We start from the raw sequence: 17,586 nt of genomic DNA on the forward strand, positions 1-17,586 counted from the left end.
GACACACGTAAAATTGTCGTGGCCCTCAATCTCTTTAGGTACAGCAAACCAGCGTAGGAGAACAAGGTCTAGCCCAAGTCTCTAGCTGGATTCTGACAAGACACTGCAATATCTCACAGCTTCGACTGTTCTTGGACAGCACTTTCTACTAATACGACTCGGCATCCTATACTTCACGAAGCAAGAAAAGACATTTGCCAGATCACATGGTTAGAATTGATCTCGAACTATTGTAGGTAAAACAAGTAAAATCAACCTCCGCCGCCACTTCCCGCCAAACCGGTCGCCCCTTTTAGTTTTTGTCTTTCTGTACTGCTGTTGCTGCTTAAGTACCAGCTATGCTTCAGAGAAAAGATCGCTTGCATTGTCCATACCCGTCCCTCCTCCCTAGCGATCGCCTCTCTCTCTCCATCATCATCCTTCACCGGTCATTGCTGTTCATCACTGTCCGTCCCCTGTTGCACGTCTATGAATCTCATTCAAACCTTGCATCAACGCCATTGTTCTGGTTAGATGTACCACATGGTACTGCGGAAAAAATCTCGTTGGCGCTTCTCGCCATCAGCAGGAGTCTGTCCACAAGGGCCTCCTAGACGGATCAGGGGGGGTGCATCAGCGGTCCTGTTAGGAGCGTCCGAGGTGATGCCATGGGCTTGCTTCTCCCGAATAATCTCATGCCCCTTGGCACCGGTTCTAAATCCATCACTGGTTGCGACGTTCTCGTGTGCACGAGCTCGGTTGCTAGCGAGATGCGCGTAGTAGACCGCCGGGTGAAGGGAGACGGGGGTGGTTGAGCGGGCGTAGGAATAGCACTGCTGGTAAATCATCTTCTGCAGATCATTCACTGGCATAGCCATCTCATCCAGAATCACTGAGTAGTGCACGGGGCGTGCAGTTCCCTGGATAGCAACATGGGAGTTGAGGTAGAAGTCAAACATGAAAGGGTGGGTAACTTCCTTCTCAACCAGAGTACCGGGCAAGGGATTTCCGTTCTTGTCACCCCTCTGTGGAAAGAAGCGTACATGGTGACGCTTCGTAGCGATGATGACTGTCATCTTGGGAATCTTGTCGGGGGGGAGGCTGCCTCCAAAGAATTTCTTGATTTCGGATACCTCCTGCTCCAATACATGAGCGAACTGGCCTTCACTAACTCCATCTCGCATGTAGATCAGATGAGCAGGTATCTTTCCTGGGTGGTTGTGTCGCCACTGAGGAAGAAGTTCTGCAAACATGAGTCGAATGTTGCTGGGGGTAAGCATCTCGACGCGATATCCATTTGTCTGAGCGACTGCGGCGTATCGAGTGGCATTGGGGTCCACAGACATGGTCATGGAAGCAACTGAAGCAGTCGCACCACCGGGAGCAGCGTGGGAGACATCGCAACCTACAATGATGGTTGGGCGGCTGTCGGGGAAGAATGTGGGAGTCTTCCACAGAGGAGGCGTGCAGGCAGTGGCACCACCAAGCTTGGCGTTCACCTTCATGCAAACGTTGGAGTGGTATTGGCCATTGTTCTTCTGCACATGGCTACCAAGGACAACCTGGCTGAGAATGCCGTATCTGCAATCAGCAGACTTCTTGAGGCGCTCGTAGGTACCACTGTTCTTCTTGGACACGACAATGAACAAGAGTTGTGTGTAGCCTTTTCGGCGAGTGATCTCCTCATGAGCCCACTCAACCAGCTTTCCGGGTTCAAAACGCAGGTTGCTAGGTGCATTGAGAAGCATGGGGTCTCCAGTCACCTTGCCGCCATGACCAAGGAAAGTGGTCTTGAATGTTGTGGCGAATGCTGAAAGAACAGCCTGTGGGACAGGTGCTTCACAGGCAACAAAGCCCCAGTTCTGGAGGGGGGCGGTGTTCTGCTTGAAGAACTTCTTTCCTCGCAAGTCCCAGCGACCAGCGAACTTGGGTTCCGCTGTGCCCTGGCCAAACCTGACAGTAGGGGGAGGCAAGATACGAGCCTCGGTCTTCGCAAACTGGGCTTCGAAATTGACACCATACTCCCTCAGATAAGGATCTTGACCGATCTGAAGAGCGGCAGCTCCCTTTTGGATGTCGGCTTTGCGTACGGCAGGGCGGGTGACCGCGATCTTGATCATCGCAGCTGTCTGGTCGGGGTTGAGCTTGAATGGGTATCGTTGCATGCTCTCAACGAAGGCAAGCTCCATGGGAATGAAGCCACCCTTTCCAGCGTTGATAAGAGGAAGGTGGGAAAGTCGCAGGGTGACATTGTACATTTTCTTGTAGTAGTCATAGACGCTGATGTCCTTTCCATCCTTCTCAAAGGTGTGGGTGCGGGAGGTGTGACCAGCTTCACCAAACTTGGCATCGAATGCAAAGTCCATGATCGTGTACAGCTTGTCCTCGTTTGGGCGGCCCTTGTGCTTGATCTTGAATTTGAGGCGTCGCAACTTGCGAAGTTGCTTGAAGCCATCAGATGACTCCCACCCGCCACTCCTATTCCTGACTGGCTTCAGGATCTCATTGAGAGTCGCAGGAGTGTGTCCTCGGAACTTGCTTGGGTCAATGGTAGCAAGAAAGTTGCAGGCCATCCTGTCCAATGGCTGGTTGCCAATCCAGAAACAGGTGTTGGCGACATCAATGTTGTAGCCAAGTCCGACACCACCTTGCTTCAAGTTGTCACTCATTCGGATTGAAGCGTAGGTTCCCTTGTGGACCTCAACGATGGCTCCGTCTTGAAGAGGAGCTCCAGGTCGACCAGTTTGGTAAAAGTTTCGCTTGATAGCAAGTAGGTTCCTGGAGGGGAACTGTCGAACAAGGTGATCAATGAAGTTCAGTGCCTCTTGAACACTGTTATTGAAGGACATCTTGTGAGACAGATAGCCCTGCAGAGCAGCAACTTGGATCTCGGTGGTCTTTCGAATAGTGACTAGGAACTTGCCACCATCCCGAGGCTTGGCTCCAGGAGGACGTTGGCCTTCGTCTAGATCGACACTGAACCGAAGTTCACCACGGTCGACAAGCGCGGGGCTCCATGCCAGTTTCTTACCGTCGAAAAGCCACATCTCAAGCTTGTAGGGCTTCATGGTCTTCACGGTAACAGGATGAGCCCAAATCTTCTTCATGACCGGACCGATCTTGTCAGGGCTAGGCGAAAGTACAACCTGAAGTTGTTGTTAGCATGGGCCAGCACTAATGAATTCGATAGATACTTACATCGTACTGGTAGATCTTCTTGTTGAAGTCGAACTTGGTCATTCGGTACTGGTTGACCTCGATGTGCTCAGGCTTTCCCTCAGTGTTGAAACGATTGTTTCTTAAAGTAAACATATCCTTTTTGGTCTCGGAAATGTACGCATCTGGAGGTAGTTCCATTCGTGTGTTTCCCTGGTCCTCCTGCTTTGGAGGCTTCGCAGGATCGTAGCCCAGGGGCTTTGCATAGCCGCCAGCAGGTCCACTACCAGAGCCAGTTGCCGATCGGGCTGGGGACTGTGAAGGTCGCCTCCCAGGCCCTGAGGGACCCCCTGGAGAGGGTGAGCGCCCTCTATCAGACATGGTGACAGATGAGTCTGAAGAAGTTAGTCGATGTGTGCGCGTGTGTTTCAAGTGAAGTTGGAGTATGGAGAAGTGTGTGGTGAATGTGTGTGGTAGAAGTGTGAAGAGTGGATGAAGAGAGACTTCTAAGGGGAGAGGGGGGGTATTTATAGCCAAAGGAGACAAGATGTCTGAACTTTGGAGAGATGAAATAGAAAGGACTTACCGGTCGCAGAGGTGGTGTTTGTGCTCGCGCTCAAGCGAGAATACAGATGCTGAAAGCTGGCGAATGTAAGAATGTGATGTAGGGCAACAGGGGCTTGTGTTTGAAGAGGATAATAGAAGCTGTTGTTTGTGATGTGTTTTACCAAGCTTGAAAGGTTGTTGCTAAGCTTGTTCAAGGAGGAAGAGATGCGGTGGGTGGTGATGAGAAAGGAAAGAAGAAGAGAGGAAGAGGGGATTTTATAGTCAGGATATCACACAGAGCAGAGAGGGTTAATGACTCACTGTAAGAATGCCCAAAATGTAAAGAGGAAGGCAGGAATCCTAAGTTTAGGGTGCCTTCCTAAGGTAGGGGAGATGTGCTGCTTCTCTTAGGGTGGTGGCAATGAGGGAGGGAGGTGCACAAGGAGAGAAGGAGGAGGTTTGGATGAGAACTGGAGAAAAGAAAAACAAATCACGTATGCAACCACCAAGCACTAATGCTCCCGCATAACCGATATCGGATAGCAACAAGCAGGTGTGGGATTTGTTCTGAGATTTGAGGAAGGAGACGGGCATTGGCAGGCTAAATCACGAGACCTAAGCAGCTTCTCAATATGCAAATTCACCACAACAAAGGATCTAGTCTCATATTTCATTATCTACAAGTAATAAAGAGCTCTTTTACAATGTATTAGAATACAATTCAAGTCTTTAAAGATGTCGAGGTGGTTATAAATGACGAGTTACGGCATTGTATTTCACCCTGTATGCAGGGGCCACTACTTGGTTTGGGGCATTTATTGTTTATATCAAAGCACTGTGACATAACTGACAAACATAGCACCAAAAGAGAAGTAGCGGCATCGGATATTTGCACTGCATACCCGGATAAACAGGGCAAATACTAGTTGCATTGCTGTTAGGAATAGCAACATGCTTAACCAGTTGGGGACTGTTTCTGCATATACCTCCGACCTCATCAAATAGTATTACAATCACAAAGAAAAGAAAATCATACGTTGTTTGAATAAATAGGTTTGTCTATTACACGAGCTTGCTAAAGCTACAAAGTTTAGAAATGAGTAGGCGAGGAATCTCTGCCTTGATAATCATCCCAGCATAACATACCTATAGCAATCACCACTTGCTTCTGCCATCAATTCCCCCAAACGCCATACCATGCATAGAATGCGAGGCAAAGACAATCCCAGCCCAACCATTAGCATCATCCAAAAGAATCCCTTTTTGGCAGTGTTATTAGGTAGTGTCATTTCCAGCCCAAAGTCTTTCGCCGCTGACCATTCTATCAAGAACCCTTGTTAAAGACTCTGTCTCAGTATCGATACCCTCCGAATTGTCCAGGCGCTGGCGCACCGTATCCGCCAGGTGCTTGTGGCCATGTGGGTTGCTGGCCACTTGCTTCAGGCGGAGGGTACGGGTTTGATTGATAGGCATTTCCCGTCTCCGGTCGCAATGGCGAGTTCCTATACCCACCAGCTGCGGCTGACATCCTTCCGTATGGGCTCAGTGGTCGATTGACAAACTCTCCCGATGGTTGTCGTGTATGGGTGGGATTGCCAAAGCGCGGTTGGCCACCACCGGCAGCCTTCAGTGTAGCAAAGTCAGGGATTTCAGTATCTCGGAGAATGGATACCAAGGCTGCAGAGTTGAAACGTTGGGCATCATAGCTTTGCGACGACGGTAGGATGTTGAGCAAGAAAGTGATGTCTCTGTGTAACGCCGATGCCTGGTTCCGTCGTTGTTGGTCAAGGCGGCGTCCTGCAGCGCCCTTGAGCGGTGAAGCGCCTCTGGCAAGTCGCTTGGGTGGGTTGAGCTCTTCATCATCAACAGCAAGAGGCCGTTTAGGTGAAGCAGTTGCCCGAACATACTGAGGACGGGGGTTTTGTTCCTGCCGAACTGGCATGGGACTGTTTCGCAGCGAGATGGATTGCTGATGTTGATGTTGAACCACAGGGACAATCTGCTTTGGTCGCATCTGAGCTGTCTTGGAGATTATGATGGGGGTAGCAATCGGATCAAACTTCTCAGTCGAGAATCGGTCTACAAACGACTTGAGCTTAGGATCCTCTGGGAACAGCTCCGCCATTCGGTCCTCCAACTTGGAAATCTGTGACAACTCGCCATACTGCGATTCATATTTATGGAAATAAGCGTAAAGCAGCTTGGCCTTTGCTAAGGTGTCTGGATTCGAAACCAGGCGGTTGATACAGGTCTCAAAAACAACACGGGCATCTGTAAATTGTTAGTTTCGTTTATATGTATATAGAATGGGTTTGACTTACTGGTTGTGTCATCCTTCGAGTGGAGATACTTCAAGTATTCTATCATGAACATCTCATCGTTGGGGAATAAACGCGCACCCCTTTCAAAGATTTTGGCGCCTACAGGATCCTTGTAGACAACGGACTCGAGTAATGCCACGGCGACGTAAACATCACTCGTGAGTCGTCCCTTTTGGCGAGCATCGGTGAAGACTTTGCGCAAGCCACCTTCTGCCTGACTACCTTTGCCTTGAATGCGACGCATGGCTCGTGCCAGAGCAATCCATACATATGAGATTGTCCTGGATAGAAGTTGTGTTTCGGCAGCATATCCCTTCTGGATGGCAAGGATGCGCTCCTCCGTGGGTGAACGTTTAGGTGTGTTGTCTTCATCATCATCGTTTTCCTCAATGGATGTTTGGACTGGATCTTGTGCCGCCGCTTGCTTCAGTGTTGAGATTTCCAGCTTTTCCCGCTCCTTGACTTTGTCGCCCATCTCGTACAGAGTTTCAAGCACGTCATCGTAAGGCTTGCGAACAGCTTGCGCAAACTCCGCCTTGTCGACCTCCTTGTCTGGATAGTTAACCTCGATATGGTCCGCGTGCTTCAATGCAAGCAACACACTCTCGCGGTTTGCCTTGATACCCTCCACTAGCAGTTCCGTGCCCATCTCTTTGTCGTTTTCACGGATATCATTTTGGAAACACCATTCCGCTGCATCGACCCAGATTTCAGGCCAAAATCGAAGTGCCATCAATGCTTGCTTGTAGACATGGAGAACTCGCTGGTTGTATGCCTTGGGCTCATCAGACTTCAGAACAAGCGGATCTTCCTTTTCCCAGGCAATCCATTTCTTCCACATTTCAACTTGATCTCTGAACTCCTGGTCGCCGTTGAAACCTGGAGCAGGTGGGAGCCTTGGAAGGTTTGTGCGGTCAAGATGCCGGGTGATATTGTCTAGGGCAATGTTGGCGCTCTTGGCTGACATGTAGACTGGCGAACGTTCCTGAATGAATTTGCGACCCTTTTTATGTTAGCTTTTGTCGCAGGTAGCGGGGCTATGAAACTTACAGTCATCTTGTTCAATCCCATTTCGAATTGATCATACTCCTTCCAGAGGTTATTGACGGTCGACATGGGAACGGCGACAGCGCGTCGGTATATCCCGCGCAACTGATCCATCTTTTGTCGGTCTTGCCAATCTGTCCCGTCAATTTGACCCGGCCCATTCTTGACGAACTGGACATACTGCTGCCAGATATTACCAGAATCTCGGTCCACGCCAATGTTGTCAATCACAAATTCGTAGGACTGAGTAACGGTACGGCGAGCCTGGCCAGACGGGTCATTGTTCAAGTCGTTGCGACGACGAATATAGTCTAGATAGACTGTCCACAGCTTCACGTTGGGAACCTGCATGAGACATCTTCCAAACAGCTGCTCGACTTCGACAAAATTGTTATATTTCAGCTCCAGTTCAATCCATTCAACCCATTTATCAGCCTGTTAAATTCGTTAGCATGTACTACAGGCAAGGGACGGGATTACTCACAGCTTGTGGGAAGATCTCTACGAAGCGGTTATAAGTACTTCGAGCCTTTTCCAGTGGGCTGAAGTCTCTGTGAGAGGCAATCAACTCTTGCCAAGCATCCATATCGCCACGAGGGTCCTCCTTGACACGAAATTCGAGGAGATCAACAGGGCCGAAACCAGGAAGAACCGGTGTCACATTGGAAGGAACAGCAGGAGGGACAGGAGCATGAGTTGGAGCTGCAGGAACGTGTTCATCAGACGTAGTGGAAGGGCCAGGGTGGTTTTGGGTAGAGACTGCATCGGTTTGGGGAACGGCACTGGCAGGCTGCTCATCTTCATCTTCGTCCTCGTCCTCGTCCTCATCTTCATCCTCGTCATCGGAAGCCTCAACTATGAAGCCACCGGACATCTTGGGCTTTGATGTCTGACGTTGAGTGCCAGAAGAAGCTGGCTCGGGAACCATGGCAGGTGTACCAATGGTGACCGACTCTGGGTCATATTCTCCGCCGTCATCTTCTGTACCATTATCCGCTGCATCAGCATCACCAGAGGCAAGAGAGTCATGAGCATAGTTATCAACTTGTTCCTCACTATGCTGAACTTGATCACCCTGCGCCCCAATATCCTCCGCACCCCATGAAGTACCTTCGGAAGCCATCCTGCAAATTTTCAGACTCGGACAATGTTGCAATATACTCGGTCGCGATTTGTTGGCAATTTTAATGGGCGCGTCGCCGGAGACCGTAGGACCAGGTACAATCAAGTCTGAGTCGACGAGAGCGCAGTAATGCAAAAAGACCAGCGGTGGCTACTTGGGGAGATCGCGGGTGTCTCAGTCGAAGAGGCGCGATGCACCCGACCAAGAAAGTGCGATTCTTGATGATACGAGTGACGATCTAGTGAGATCTGTCGCGAACACAGCAAGCTCAAGGAGCTGCGCCAGCTTGCTCCGGAGGGATTGGCGCTGAACAATTGCAGCGCTCGCGATTCGAAGTCGGAAACGGCGAAACAGGCAGGAATGAAAAATATGCCGTGTCGAGGGAGATCGAGCTGTCGTTTGTTGAGCTGCGCGCGGATGTTTTTTTGGAGCAGCGCCTCAAAGTCTGATAGCTCCAGCAAAGAATGTGCTTTGAACAAAGCAGCTACGGCAGAACTCCTAGACAGGTTTAGTGTCGTCAAGGCGGTGACGTCGCAGTAATGGGCAGTTCAATGGAAGAGCCGCACTTTAGTGGGTCGCGTGATAGGACACTTGGAAAAATAATAAGAGGCTCGAGTTTCTGCTATACGATAATGAATTACAATTGATTTTCGAGGTATGAAAGTCTTTCTCAGCTCATTAATCCACTGCCTAGATATAAAGTGGAAGTTGAAAGAACTGATGGTGAAAGAGGGCGGAGCGATTGCTTTGCGTACAACAAAGCAGTTGTTTTATAGGTTATGTGTATTAGAGTTCTTTATCGCTGTATATACAGAGGCAGCTGTTTTTTTAGGGCTATAGATATATGCATTTGGATGAAAATTCAATTGTTACCTTGCGTATAGCGATGAATGTGATTGTTTGGTAAGAAGTTCACCCATTGCCAGTATTTTATTGTGAAGTCGAGTGAATGAATTTTAGACTAGTTTCTTCTACCGTATCTTCATGTTAGATAATACAAGCCCGGATTATCGGGTCGAGATCGAAAAAACAGACGCTTACGGCCCGATCTTACATATCATAAACTGTTTCATATTTGTTTCTGATGTTCTTGTCAGTCAAGTTGTTTGATGGTCTTTGAGATGGAATTTATCCAGCTACTATACCTACCTGATAGCTAGCTGTACCTGCCTAGTATCTTTACCACCCCTGTAAAGAACCTGAGAACCAATCAAATTGAAGAATGCAACACTTGAGTCGCGTTCAAGTCAACGCAACCTCTCTACGCGGGGTGTGACCGCCTAACGCGTCCCACTACCACTCCTCATATTTTGGAGCGCTCAGGGCAAGTCATCGCCCATCGCAACCAAGAATCGATCCGCTCTTGTTTTCTTTTACCCATGCTCCTACTCCTACTCCTGGTCCCCCTCCAAGTGCAGGTGCTAAGGCTACGGTATTAAGACTAGTTAGCCGCTTTCCATCAAATACTCCATCCACCATCCACTCTGTTGTCGCCTTCTCCCTCCTCCTGCATCTTGCATCTTGCATCTCACATCTCTCATCGTACTTGTTCCCGCATCAACTTTTTCTCGTCTCAAAGACTCAGATACTATTCTACGTCTCTTTTTTCGTTTATTCGGTCTTATATCACAATCGCCTTTTGCACTGCGTGCTCTTGACTACGACCTTTTCCCATTTATACCCACCTACCTTTTCTCAAAATGTCTGTCGTCTCACTCTTGGGTGTCAACGTCCTAAACAACCCTGCCAAGTTCGTCGACAAGTATGAGTTCGAGATTACATTCGAATGCCTCGAGCAGCTAGAGAAGGGTTCGTGTTTTTTTCACATACTACAAAAATCATAGCGCTAACGTGGACCAGATCTCGAGTGGAAGCTCACCTACGTTGGGTCCGCTACTAGGTACGCAAGAGCTTGACCGCGATCTCTCACACCGCTTCTTCTAACACCTTTCAGCGATCAGTACGACCAAGAACTCGACTCCCTTCTCGTCGGTCCTATCCCTGTCGGAGTCAACAAATTCATTTTCGAGGCCGACGCTCCCAACATCTCCCGCATCCCTGATGCCGAAATCCTTGGTGTCACCGTCATTCTCCTGACATGTGCCTACGATGGACGTGAATTCATTCGCGTTGGTTACTACGTCAACAATGAATATGACTCCGAGGAGCTCAACGCTGAGCCCCCCGTCAAGCCTATCATCGAGCGCGTGAAGCGTAATGTGCTTGCAGAGAAGCCCCGAGTGACTCGATTCGCCATAAAGTGGTAAGTGAACAGCAACGATTCATGGAGACACACCAAACTAACGTGGCTTCAGGGACTCCGAGGCTTCTGCCCCCGCCGAGTACCCTCCTGAGCAACCCGAGGCTGACCTTGTCGCCGATGGCGACGAATACGGTGCCGAGGAAGCTGACGAAGAGGCTGCTGAGGAGGCTGAAGAGGAGGCCAAGTCTAAGGGCAAGGCCTCCAGCGGGGAAGACGCAGAAATGGCTGGCGTCGAGCACGAGGGAGAGAACGCCGCTGACGAGGACGAGCTGTCGGACGATGGCAGTGTCGACATCGAAGGCGAAAGTGAGGATGATCTCGAGGAGGAGGAAGAGGGTGAAGGCGAGGGCGAGGCCGACGGTGATGCTATGGAGGTAGACAGCGCCGAGAAGCCCGCCACATCGACAGCCAAGCCCGTCAGCGTTGCGTCCTAAACACATTTATGGCGCAGGGAATCACGTTGGCATTCATACTAACCAGGTGTTGGACATTGCTTTTAAAGGCTTTTAATATTCGAGCAGGGATTCAATTGTTTATAGAAGGTTATGAGGACATGAAAGGGAATGATATCAGGCGGACGGCTTGGGTATGGGGAGCTACGGTCGGTGGTCGTCAGGAATGGACATGTGCCGTACTACGCGGACGTGTAAAAAGTGTACATTGCTACTGTAAGATGTGCAGTTATTGATTATACCAAAACATCCATCTTGATCCTTGTGAGAATTGAGGCTATCGTCGTCGGAGACGTAAACATTGGACGAGACATACTAAACGTAATTGAATTTGCTCTACCAAGACAGGATTCGTCGGCGATAATCTAAGGTTTGCTCATGATGGCTTTCAGCACGTGGGATGTAATAAAGCTTTACCCCCGCGATATCATAACCATCCATGTTCAGGGTCGCCCGGGCTGTGAGAAGGAGGTTGCATGACGTACGGTATTAGAAATACAGACGGCTGAAGGTAGCAAAGTAGATGCCTCAAGTTCATTCCGCACTGCCGCCATCATGATGCCCGTTGGCAACCGTTTAAAGGCGCCCATAAGCGGATGATCTACCAAACACCTTTTTTGCTTCAAGCCTCGCTATCAAAGTCCTAGAAACTCTGTTTGTCATTTCATGTTCAAGAGCTTGACGATCTGCCATTGAGATTCCAGCAAGTTTCTATCTTGATAACGAGGCTTGTGACTCATGACAGCCCTATCATAAGTGATATATCCTTCCACGTGAACAGATTGAGCTGCGATCTTCTGGCATCCCACCCATCTATTTTACTGTTGTGATGTCACGAGAATCATCAGCTTTACTAACAGCGAGCTCTTCAAAGAGAGATTGCTAACGGGGTGTTTGAATCGGATACCTCTGTTACCTAACCATATTAGCTTGAAAATAAGGTCTTGCTTGTCTCAGATACCCGTGAATGGGAATGTGTGACATGCAGACAGGCAACTGTTGGTCACGGAGTCATACAGCTTGTTAGGATCCGTGTTGCTTGGCACGCTAGAAGCATTGCTTATCTGCTTCATGGATCTTCGCTTGCCCTGCCTTGTTACAGCATTAACCATGGATGTTGACCGAGCAGGACTCAGCCGCAATGTGCATCGGGGGACGCCGATAGAGGCATCAGGTGCGTGGGATGTAGAAGTAGAAATAAACCTCCATCGTCCCCAATATCTTCATTCTGGTAGATAGTTAATTCACATAGTTTAGAACCAACTTTACATTTTGTTAAACATCATATCAAAATATACTATTCACGTGTCAATGACTACAAACACATCCTGCCATGCTCTAGACAAACTCATCAGAGCACCTGAGCCCGTCTACCAGAAGCATCAACACCCCCTGGCAAATCATGGGGGTGGCTCTGCCTCTCATCGGATAGATGCAGTTGAATCCCCTGTCCAAAACAGCATCTCCAATGAGTCCCCGGGTACAATTGAGGTACCCCTCAGAGCTTGTGATGACCCAACATTCGCCATAGAGAGCCGCCCCCTCTCCCCGTTGGGCAAACGGCCTCGAGCAGATACCTTTGAGAGTGTCGATGCAAGAAGATCTCTTTCCCTCCAGTCTTGGCCTTTGATGGGCTCGTCAAGCGACAGTCCTCATGTTGGCTTCCCACAAGATGATCAGTACGGACACTTTGTCCCTCTGCTCGACATTACTACCGCGAAGAAGGCCGAGGACTATTCTCGCAACAAAGTCCAGAGCCATCTCGCTCCAGAAAGCTGGTCTGATAAACAACTCTTCCAGCACCTTCGTGGCACTGATTTTTCTTCAGAGATGACTGTTCTTCTCGACGAGATGATCAAGCGTCGCCCCGAGATCCCAGATGAGAATGATCGAAATGCTGCCTTTCGTGATTTTGCAGCGTACGAGAAGGAGCAGTACAGCCAGTCCACATTTGAGGTCTACGAGGTTGGACACAACTGTATCCCCGTCAAGCTCAGCACTGATGGGAATGGGGATGAACCATCGTCAGATACCAGTGATGGGCAACTTGAGAACTCAGCTGATTCTGTAGATGCGCCCACAGTCTGGGAGACTATTCGATCTGTCAACACCAACAAACATTCAGTAGGCAGAATCACGTAAGTCTTCAGCCCGTTCATGTATCTTATTGTAACTAACATTGCTTAGAATAGTCCAAGAGCCCACCCCTTTAATCCTCGCAGCTCTTCATCTGACCATGTCCAAGCACTTTGATATGACTGAACTCCTCACCCATCTCCTTTCTGATGAGCCTAACCGTGGCCGTACTCGCGCCTTTATGAACCGGGCTTATGAGCGACCACGCTCCCCAATCCCATCTTCACTCCCAGCCGTACCAAGTTCCTTATGCAACGTCCGCCAGAAATCATTTTTCTTTGTGTTCAAGTACTACACTGTGGTCAAGCCCTCTCTAGAACCGGCTTCCTGGCAGCGGTTCGATAAGCGACCTTCTGAGGCTCGCCTTGGAGACCACATTGACATTGCAGAGTGTGGCTCTGTTCTAGCTCTATCTCTCGGTGGAGAGCCTGAAAAGGCTCCTACCTGGCGATTAAGAAGAGAACGTCCACGAGAAGGGTTTGTTTTCAACACTTTTGGACCATGGCAGTTACTTGCTATTCAAAGTTTTCCCGACAACGCCCACACGGTTCGAGGGGAAGAGTTCATCAAAGAGAATAATAAGTACGTCAATGGTCCACATGCATTCTTGGACTTGCTCATCTCCGAGTATCGTGATGCGACAAAACGAAACCTAATTCTCCATGAGCGAATTACCAAACTCATCACTCCTCCTGTACGTATTCGATTCTTTCCCGTTCTGATTTGAAGTCCTTACTAATTATTTGAAGCCCGAGTTCATGTTCGACCCCAAGCTCCGCGACAAGCTTCTCTTTGAAGACAGGCATTTCACGTTTATTCGCAGATACTTTTGGTCGTACAACACTCTAGCCGTTGTCAACACGGGCATCAAGTCAATGATCGCTGCGTATGTCGACACATTCACTGACAGTTTCTGGGCTGGAACTCATCCAATCTTGTGGCCGCATCGATACCCAGATACGCCCGATGGCGTAGCTTATCGTGAGCGCATGGCATCTGTACGTCTCGAACTCGACAAGGTTGTCCAGGAGCTCACCGATGTTCTCAAGCGCAATGAGCGCACACGAAAGGAGATTGAGAATTTGAGGGATCAGCTCTTCAGCGGAAGCTCGATCAAGGAGAGCCGAAGAGCAATTGAGCAAGGTGACAACATCAGAATACTCACCATGATCAGCATGATATTTCTACCCCTGACTTTTGTAACGGTACGTTCTCCAATTTCTTTGATGCCAGTTTTATGATAACAATTGCTAACATGATTACAGTCCGTCTTTGGTATGACCGTCTTTACGATTCCAGCAACAGACTGGCGTTTCGCTCTTACAATGATACTCGTTTGCGTCCCCTTTATGCTCCTCATCACGTTCCTTCAAACCCGCTCCTTTGGTGTCTTGCTGCGCAAACTCGGCGCCATAGGTGGCGCGGTCGCTCACATTTTCAATAGTCTTCGGCGCCACGCACAAGATTCTGCCGATGTTTCTGACAATCGGTCTGTCGCGGCCGTCGCACCAAAGACTAGCAGTGGCACATGGTCACTGAGGGTACCGACATGGACTCGAGAACGAATCGAGGACTTAGAGAAGGGCGGAGTCGGGGAGTGTTCAATGTAGATAGTGCTCTTAACTGTGGTTCCCTTTGGAATTTGTGCATTCATGATGCACTGGCTAGGTATCGTGATACTTTTCTTTCCCCATCTGGTGTTTGTGTTTCTTGTTTGATACTTACGTTCTTGCAACTACGATCCTTATTCACGACTTATGAGACATGAGAGGGTGGGGGGCTTTCAGTTTAGCTGATCATGAGTTAGTCTAGAATATATAAAATCAACATATGCATCAAACATGGTCTGCTTGGAGATTAGATGGTGGGTATGGTCATCAATGACGGCATTTCACATCGCAGATTGTCAAAATTAACATCATGTAAAAACTTTGATTCATAAACACGACACCCATCAATAACTTCGTCCAACGCCCTAGACTCTATAGAGACCTGTCCATACAAACACGCACACGAGAGAAGATCTCGGGTCAATGGCGAGACGGAGCCCTAGATACTCAGTCAGACAAGCAGCTTGGTGCACTTCTCATCATCTACCCCCTTTAGCACTGTCTTTCTTTCTTTTGTTTTGCTTTTCTTCGCGTTTCCGTGTTTCCCGCCTCCTCTTTCCCATACAGTGTACATAAAATAAAACGTCAACTGAATCGCCATGAATAGACAGGCGAACAGTTATGAGCATTGCGAACAATCTAGTCTTGATCACCCACTCCTCCCTTCCAAGAAAAATAGAGAAATATGAAATAACGAAGGCTTTGGGAGAATGAGCTGAACGAATGGGGAAAATATGAAGAGGGGTATCGATCATGCATTCTGCCCATCTAACATCCCTTGTGATCGCGCCCATCTGACACACCTGTCGCCAGATGAAAGCTATATTAAATGAGACTCCCAAAAAAGCATATGTCCCGTCCAATAGTGCGCGGAAGACGCAACTTTCATATAGACTTTATGACCAAGTATTGATCAATGTGAGGCACGCTCACCAGGTTAACAGAAAGCTGTTCGCACCACTTAGGTCCTTTGAGATCGCCTAGGAAATGAGATGCCGGCAGAATGAAGTAAGAATCGTATTTTCATGACGTCGTAAACCGCAAAGGGGTTTGAAGGGGGGAAATGGGTCATGGGCGCACTCGAGCACCATATTAACCCTCGTCCTCATCTTCGTCATCCCCTGGGCTCGCTGTGTCCGTCTTAGCTTTTTTATTCGAGGTTGCAGAGCCAGCTTCAGACTTGCGCTTTGTTCCCGCGTTCCCAGAGTTCTCCGCAGCAGAGTTGTCTTTTCCATCGGCGCTCTTCTCACCATCACGTTCCATGGCCGCAACCTCTTCCGCAGTGAGAAAGCGACCGCCAGGACCACGAGGTCTTCGCATAGCATGGTTGTGTCGTGATTCGTGGAGATATGGCTTCCGCCCTTTTGACGTCAATCGCAGTTGTTCTTCGAGCTTTTGTCGGGCAACGCGGCGCTTGAGAATGCGGTGGAATTGCTTGGCGTTCACATATAACGGCGATTCTTCCGCACCACTAGCGGCCGGCATGTCGGGCGATTGTGGATGTTGCATCTGTGCGGTCGGCATCTGCGGTGGGGCGACGCCTGGTCGCGCGCCGGCATGGCTCATCATCGGTGCAGTAGCAACGCCGGGGCTCGTAACCTGACTCATCCTGCGCCCAGGTAATTGAGACATGCTGTTCATGCGAGGAGATTGGCGTCCATCATTCTTAGCATTGGCGCCCGTGCGAGGTGAGCTTTGGGGCATGTTGGGATCGGAAGGCATATAGGGATAGTTTGCGCCAGAGGCAGCAGCGGTTGCGGCCATTGCGGCCGCCTGTATGCCAGGCATTCCATAGTGGACTTGCTGCATACCCTGCTGCGGCACTCCGTATGGTGGTTGGTACATGCCGTGACCTTGAGTTTGACCTTGCTGTTGCTGGGAGGCGATGATGGGCGACGATTGCACTGGGTGCTGGGAGATGTTGTTCGTTGGCGATGTGATGTTATTAGCAGCAGCCGAGTTTGTGTAGCCCGAATTTGTATTTTGTCCCTGTTGTTGATATTGACTGTAATCCATCATCCACTAAGTACAGTCTCGTCGACAAGTGTTGAGGAACGTCCCCGTCGCGTTATCCTTACACCACGCGTAGTATAAACACGGGTTTGTCTTGATACTTGACGCGTGATACTATACCCTCGTTACAGAAATGAGGGAATATCGAGAAAATAACAGCCTAATTGACCGATCCTGTCTGGAATCAATGTCTGTTTGGATACAGTCTCGGGCTTATTGAGCTGGTGGCGTATTGGAGCGAATCGAAGATTCACTGGAAGCAGCAACAATATAATAATTGGGCACGCGTACGTGAGCTGGCAGGATAAGCCGAGTAGATGTCGTTGTGGCTTGGTTCTGCTTCTAGTGGCGGTAGGTGAATATGGCGATTTACACAGCCACACCAGCAAGAATATCGAGTTTGAAGAGTATCAACAAACACAAGACAAGAAACGGCGACAGGACAGCACTGGCTGGTCGGTTGATTGTCTTAAAAGATCTGTCCAACCATAGGCGTTAGCTCAAGTGTATATAGGTCAAGCTAGGGTACGAGGAACGGCGTAAAAACGGGGGCGGGAACGATTGAGGTGCAGATGCGCGTTTGGAAAGCCACTCTTGATGCGTTGGCAACCCAGAGTCTCATGCATGACGGAATATGCAGCAAAGAACGGGCCCACACCTTCCAGCCAGGCAGCCCACAAGTCATTTGCTCAGAGTTGCATGGGCTGTAAGAATTGATTCTCGGGGCCTCAAAGTAGGATACTTCCTTCGTTGGGCAGACTTGAGGCTCTGGGATAGAATGCAGCTTTGCCTAGACTTCCAGCACGGCGTTTGATGTCATTGACCTGCCTTGCTTGCATAGACATATCACAGTCTGCGAGGCGTCGATTCACTCTGTGATGCAGATATCGACAATAGTCCTTGAACAGCGTCGTCCAGACATGCGTTGCGAGCTTTGATC

General features: G+C 49.3%; 5 protein-coding genes across 5 annotated transcripts; 2 read left to right on the forward strand and 3 right to left on the reverse strand.

Moving 5' to 3' along the window:
• Positions 1–509: 509 nt before the first annotated feature.
• Positions 510–3,516, reverse strand: FGSG_00348 (uncharacterized protein; the record flags this gene model as incomplete). Its single annotated transcript, XM_011317703.1, has 2 exons — positions 510–3,125; positions 3,178–3,516. 2 exons carry the CDS (start codon positions 3,514–3,516, stop codon positions 510–512), a joined length of 2,955 nt encoding a protein of 984 aa, XP_011316005.1.
• A 1,516-nt stretch (positions 3,517–5,032) lies between these two features.
• On the reverse strand, positions 5,033–8,172 carry FGSG_00349 (mRNA 3'-end processing protein RNA14; the record flags this gene model as incomplete). The annotated part of the gene is made up of 4 exons (XM_011317704.1): positions 5,033–5,952; positions 6,003–7,005; positions 7,053–7,484; positions 7,534–8,172. The coding sequence occupies 4 exons, from the start codon at positions 8,170–8,172 to the stop codon at positions 5,033–5,035; spliced, it is 2,994 nt and encodes a 997-aa protein (XP_011316006.1).
• Positions 8,173–9,659: 1,487 nt separating this feature from the next.
• FGSG_00350 (uncharacterized protein) lies at positions 9,660–11,135 on the forward strand. The gene is made up of 4 exons (XM_011317705.1): positions 9,660–9,981; positions 10,033–10,072; positions 10,127–10,435; positions 10,488–11,135. The coding sequence occupies exons 1-4, from the start codon at positions 9,873–9,875 to the stop codon at positions 10,867–10,869; spliced, it is 840 nt and encodes a 279-aa protein (XP_011316007.1). The 5' UTR covers positions 9,660–9,872; the 3' UTR covers positions 10,870–11,135.
• A 1,381-nt stretch (positions 11,136–12,516) lies between these two features.
• Positions 12,517–14,633, forward strand: FGSG_00351 (uncharacterized protein; the record flags this gene model as incomplete). Its single annotated transcript, XM_011317706.1, has 4 exons — positions 12,517–13,025; positions 13,075–13,717; positions 13,773–14,228; positions 14,289–14,633. The coding sequence occupies 4 exons, from the start codon at positions 12,517–12,519 to the stop codon at positions 14,631–14,633; spliced, it is 1,953 nt and encodes a 650-aa protein (XP_011316008.1).
• A 1,092-nt stretch (positions 14,634–15,725) lies between these two features.
• Positions 15,726–16,649, reverse strand: FGSG_00352 (uncharacterized protein; the record flags this gene model as incomplete). Its single annotated transcript, XM_011317707.1, has 1 exon — positions 15,726–16,649. One exon carries the CDS (start codon positions 16,647–16,649, stop codon positions 15,726–15,728), a length of 924 nt encoding a protein of 307 aa, XP_011316009.1.
• Positions 16,650–17,586: the final 937 nt, after the last annotated feature.

Source organism: Fusarium graminearum, chromosome 1 (genome assembly GCF_000240135.3).
Source record: "Fusarium graminearum PH-1 chromosome 1, whole genome shotgun sequence".
NCBI lineage: Eukaryota > Fungi > Ascomycota > Sordariomycetes > Hypocreales > Nectriaceae > Fusarium > Fusarium graminearum.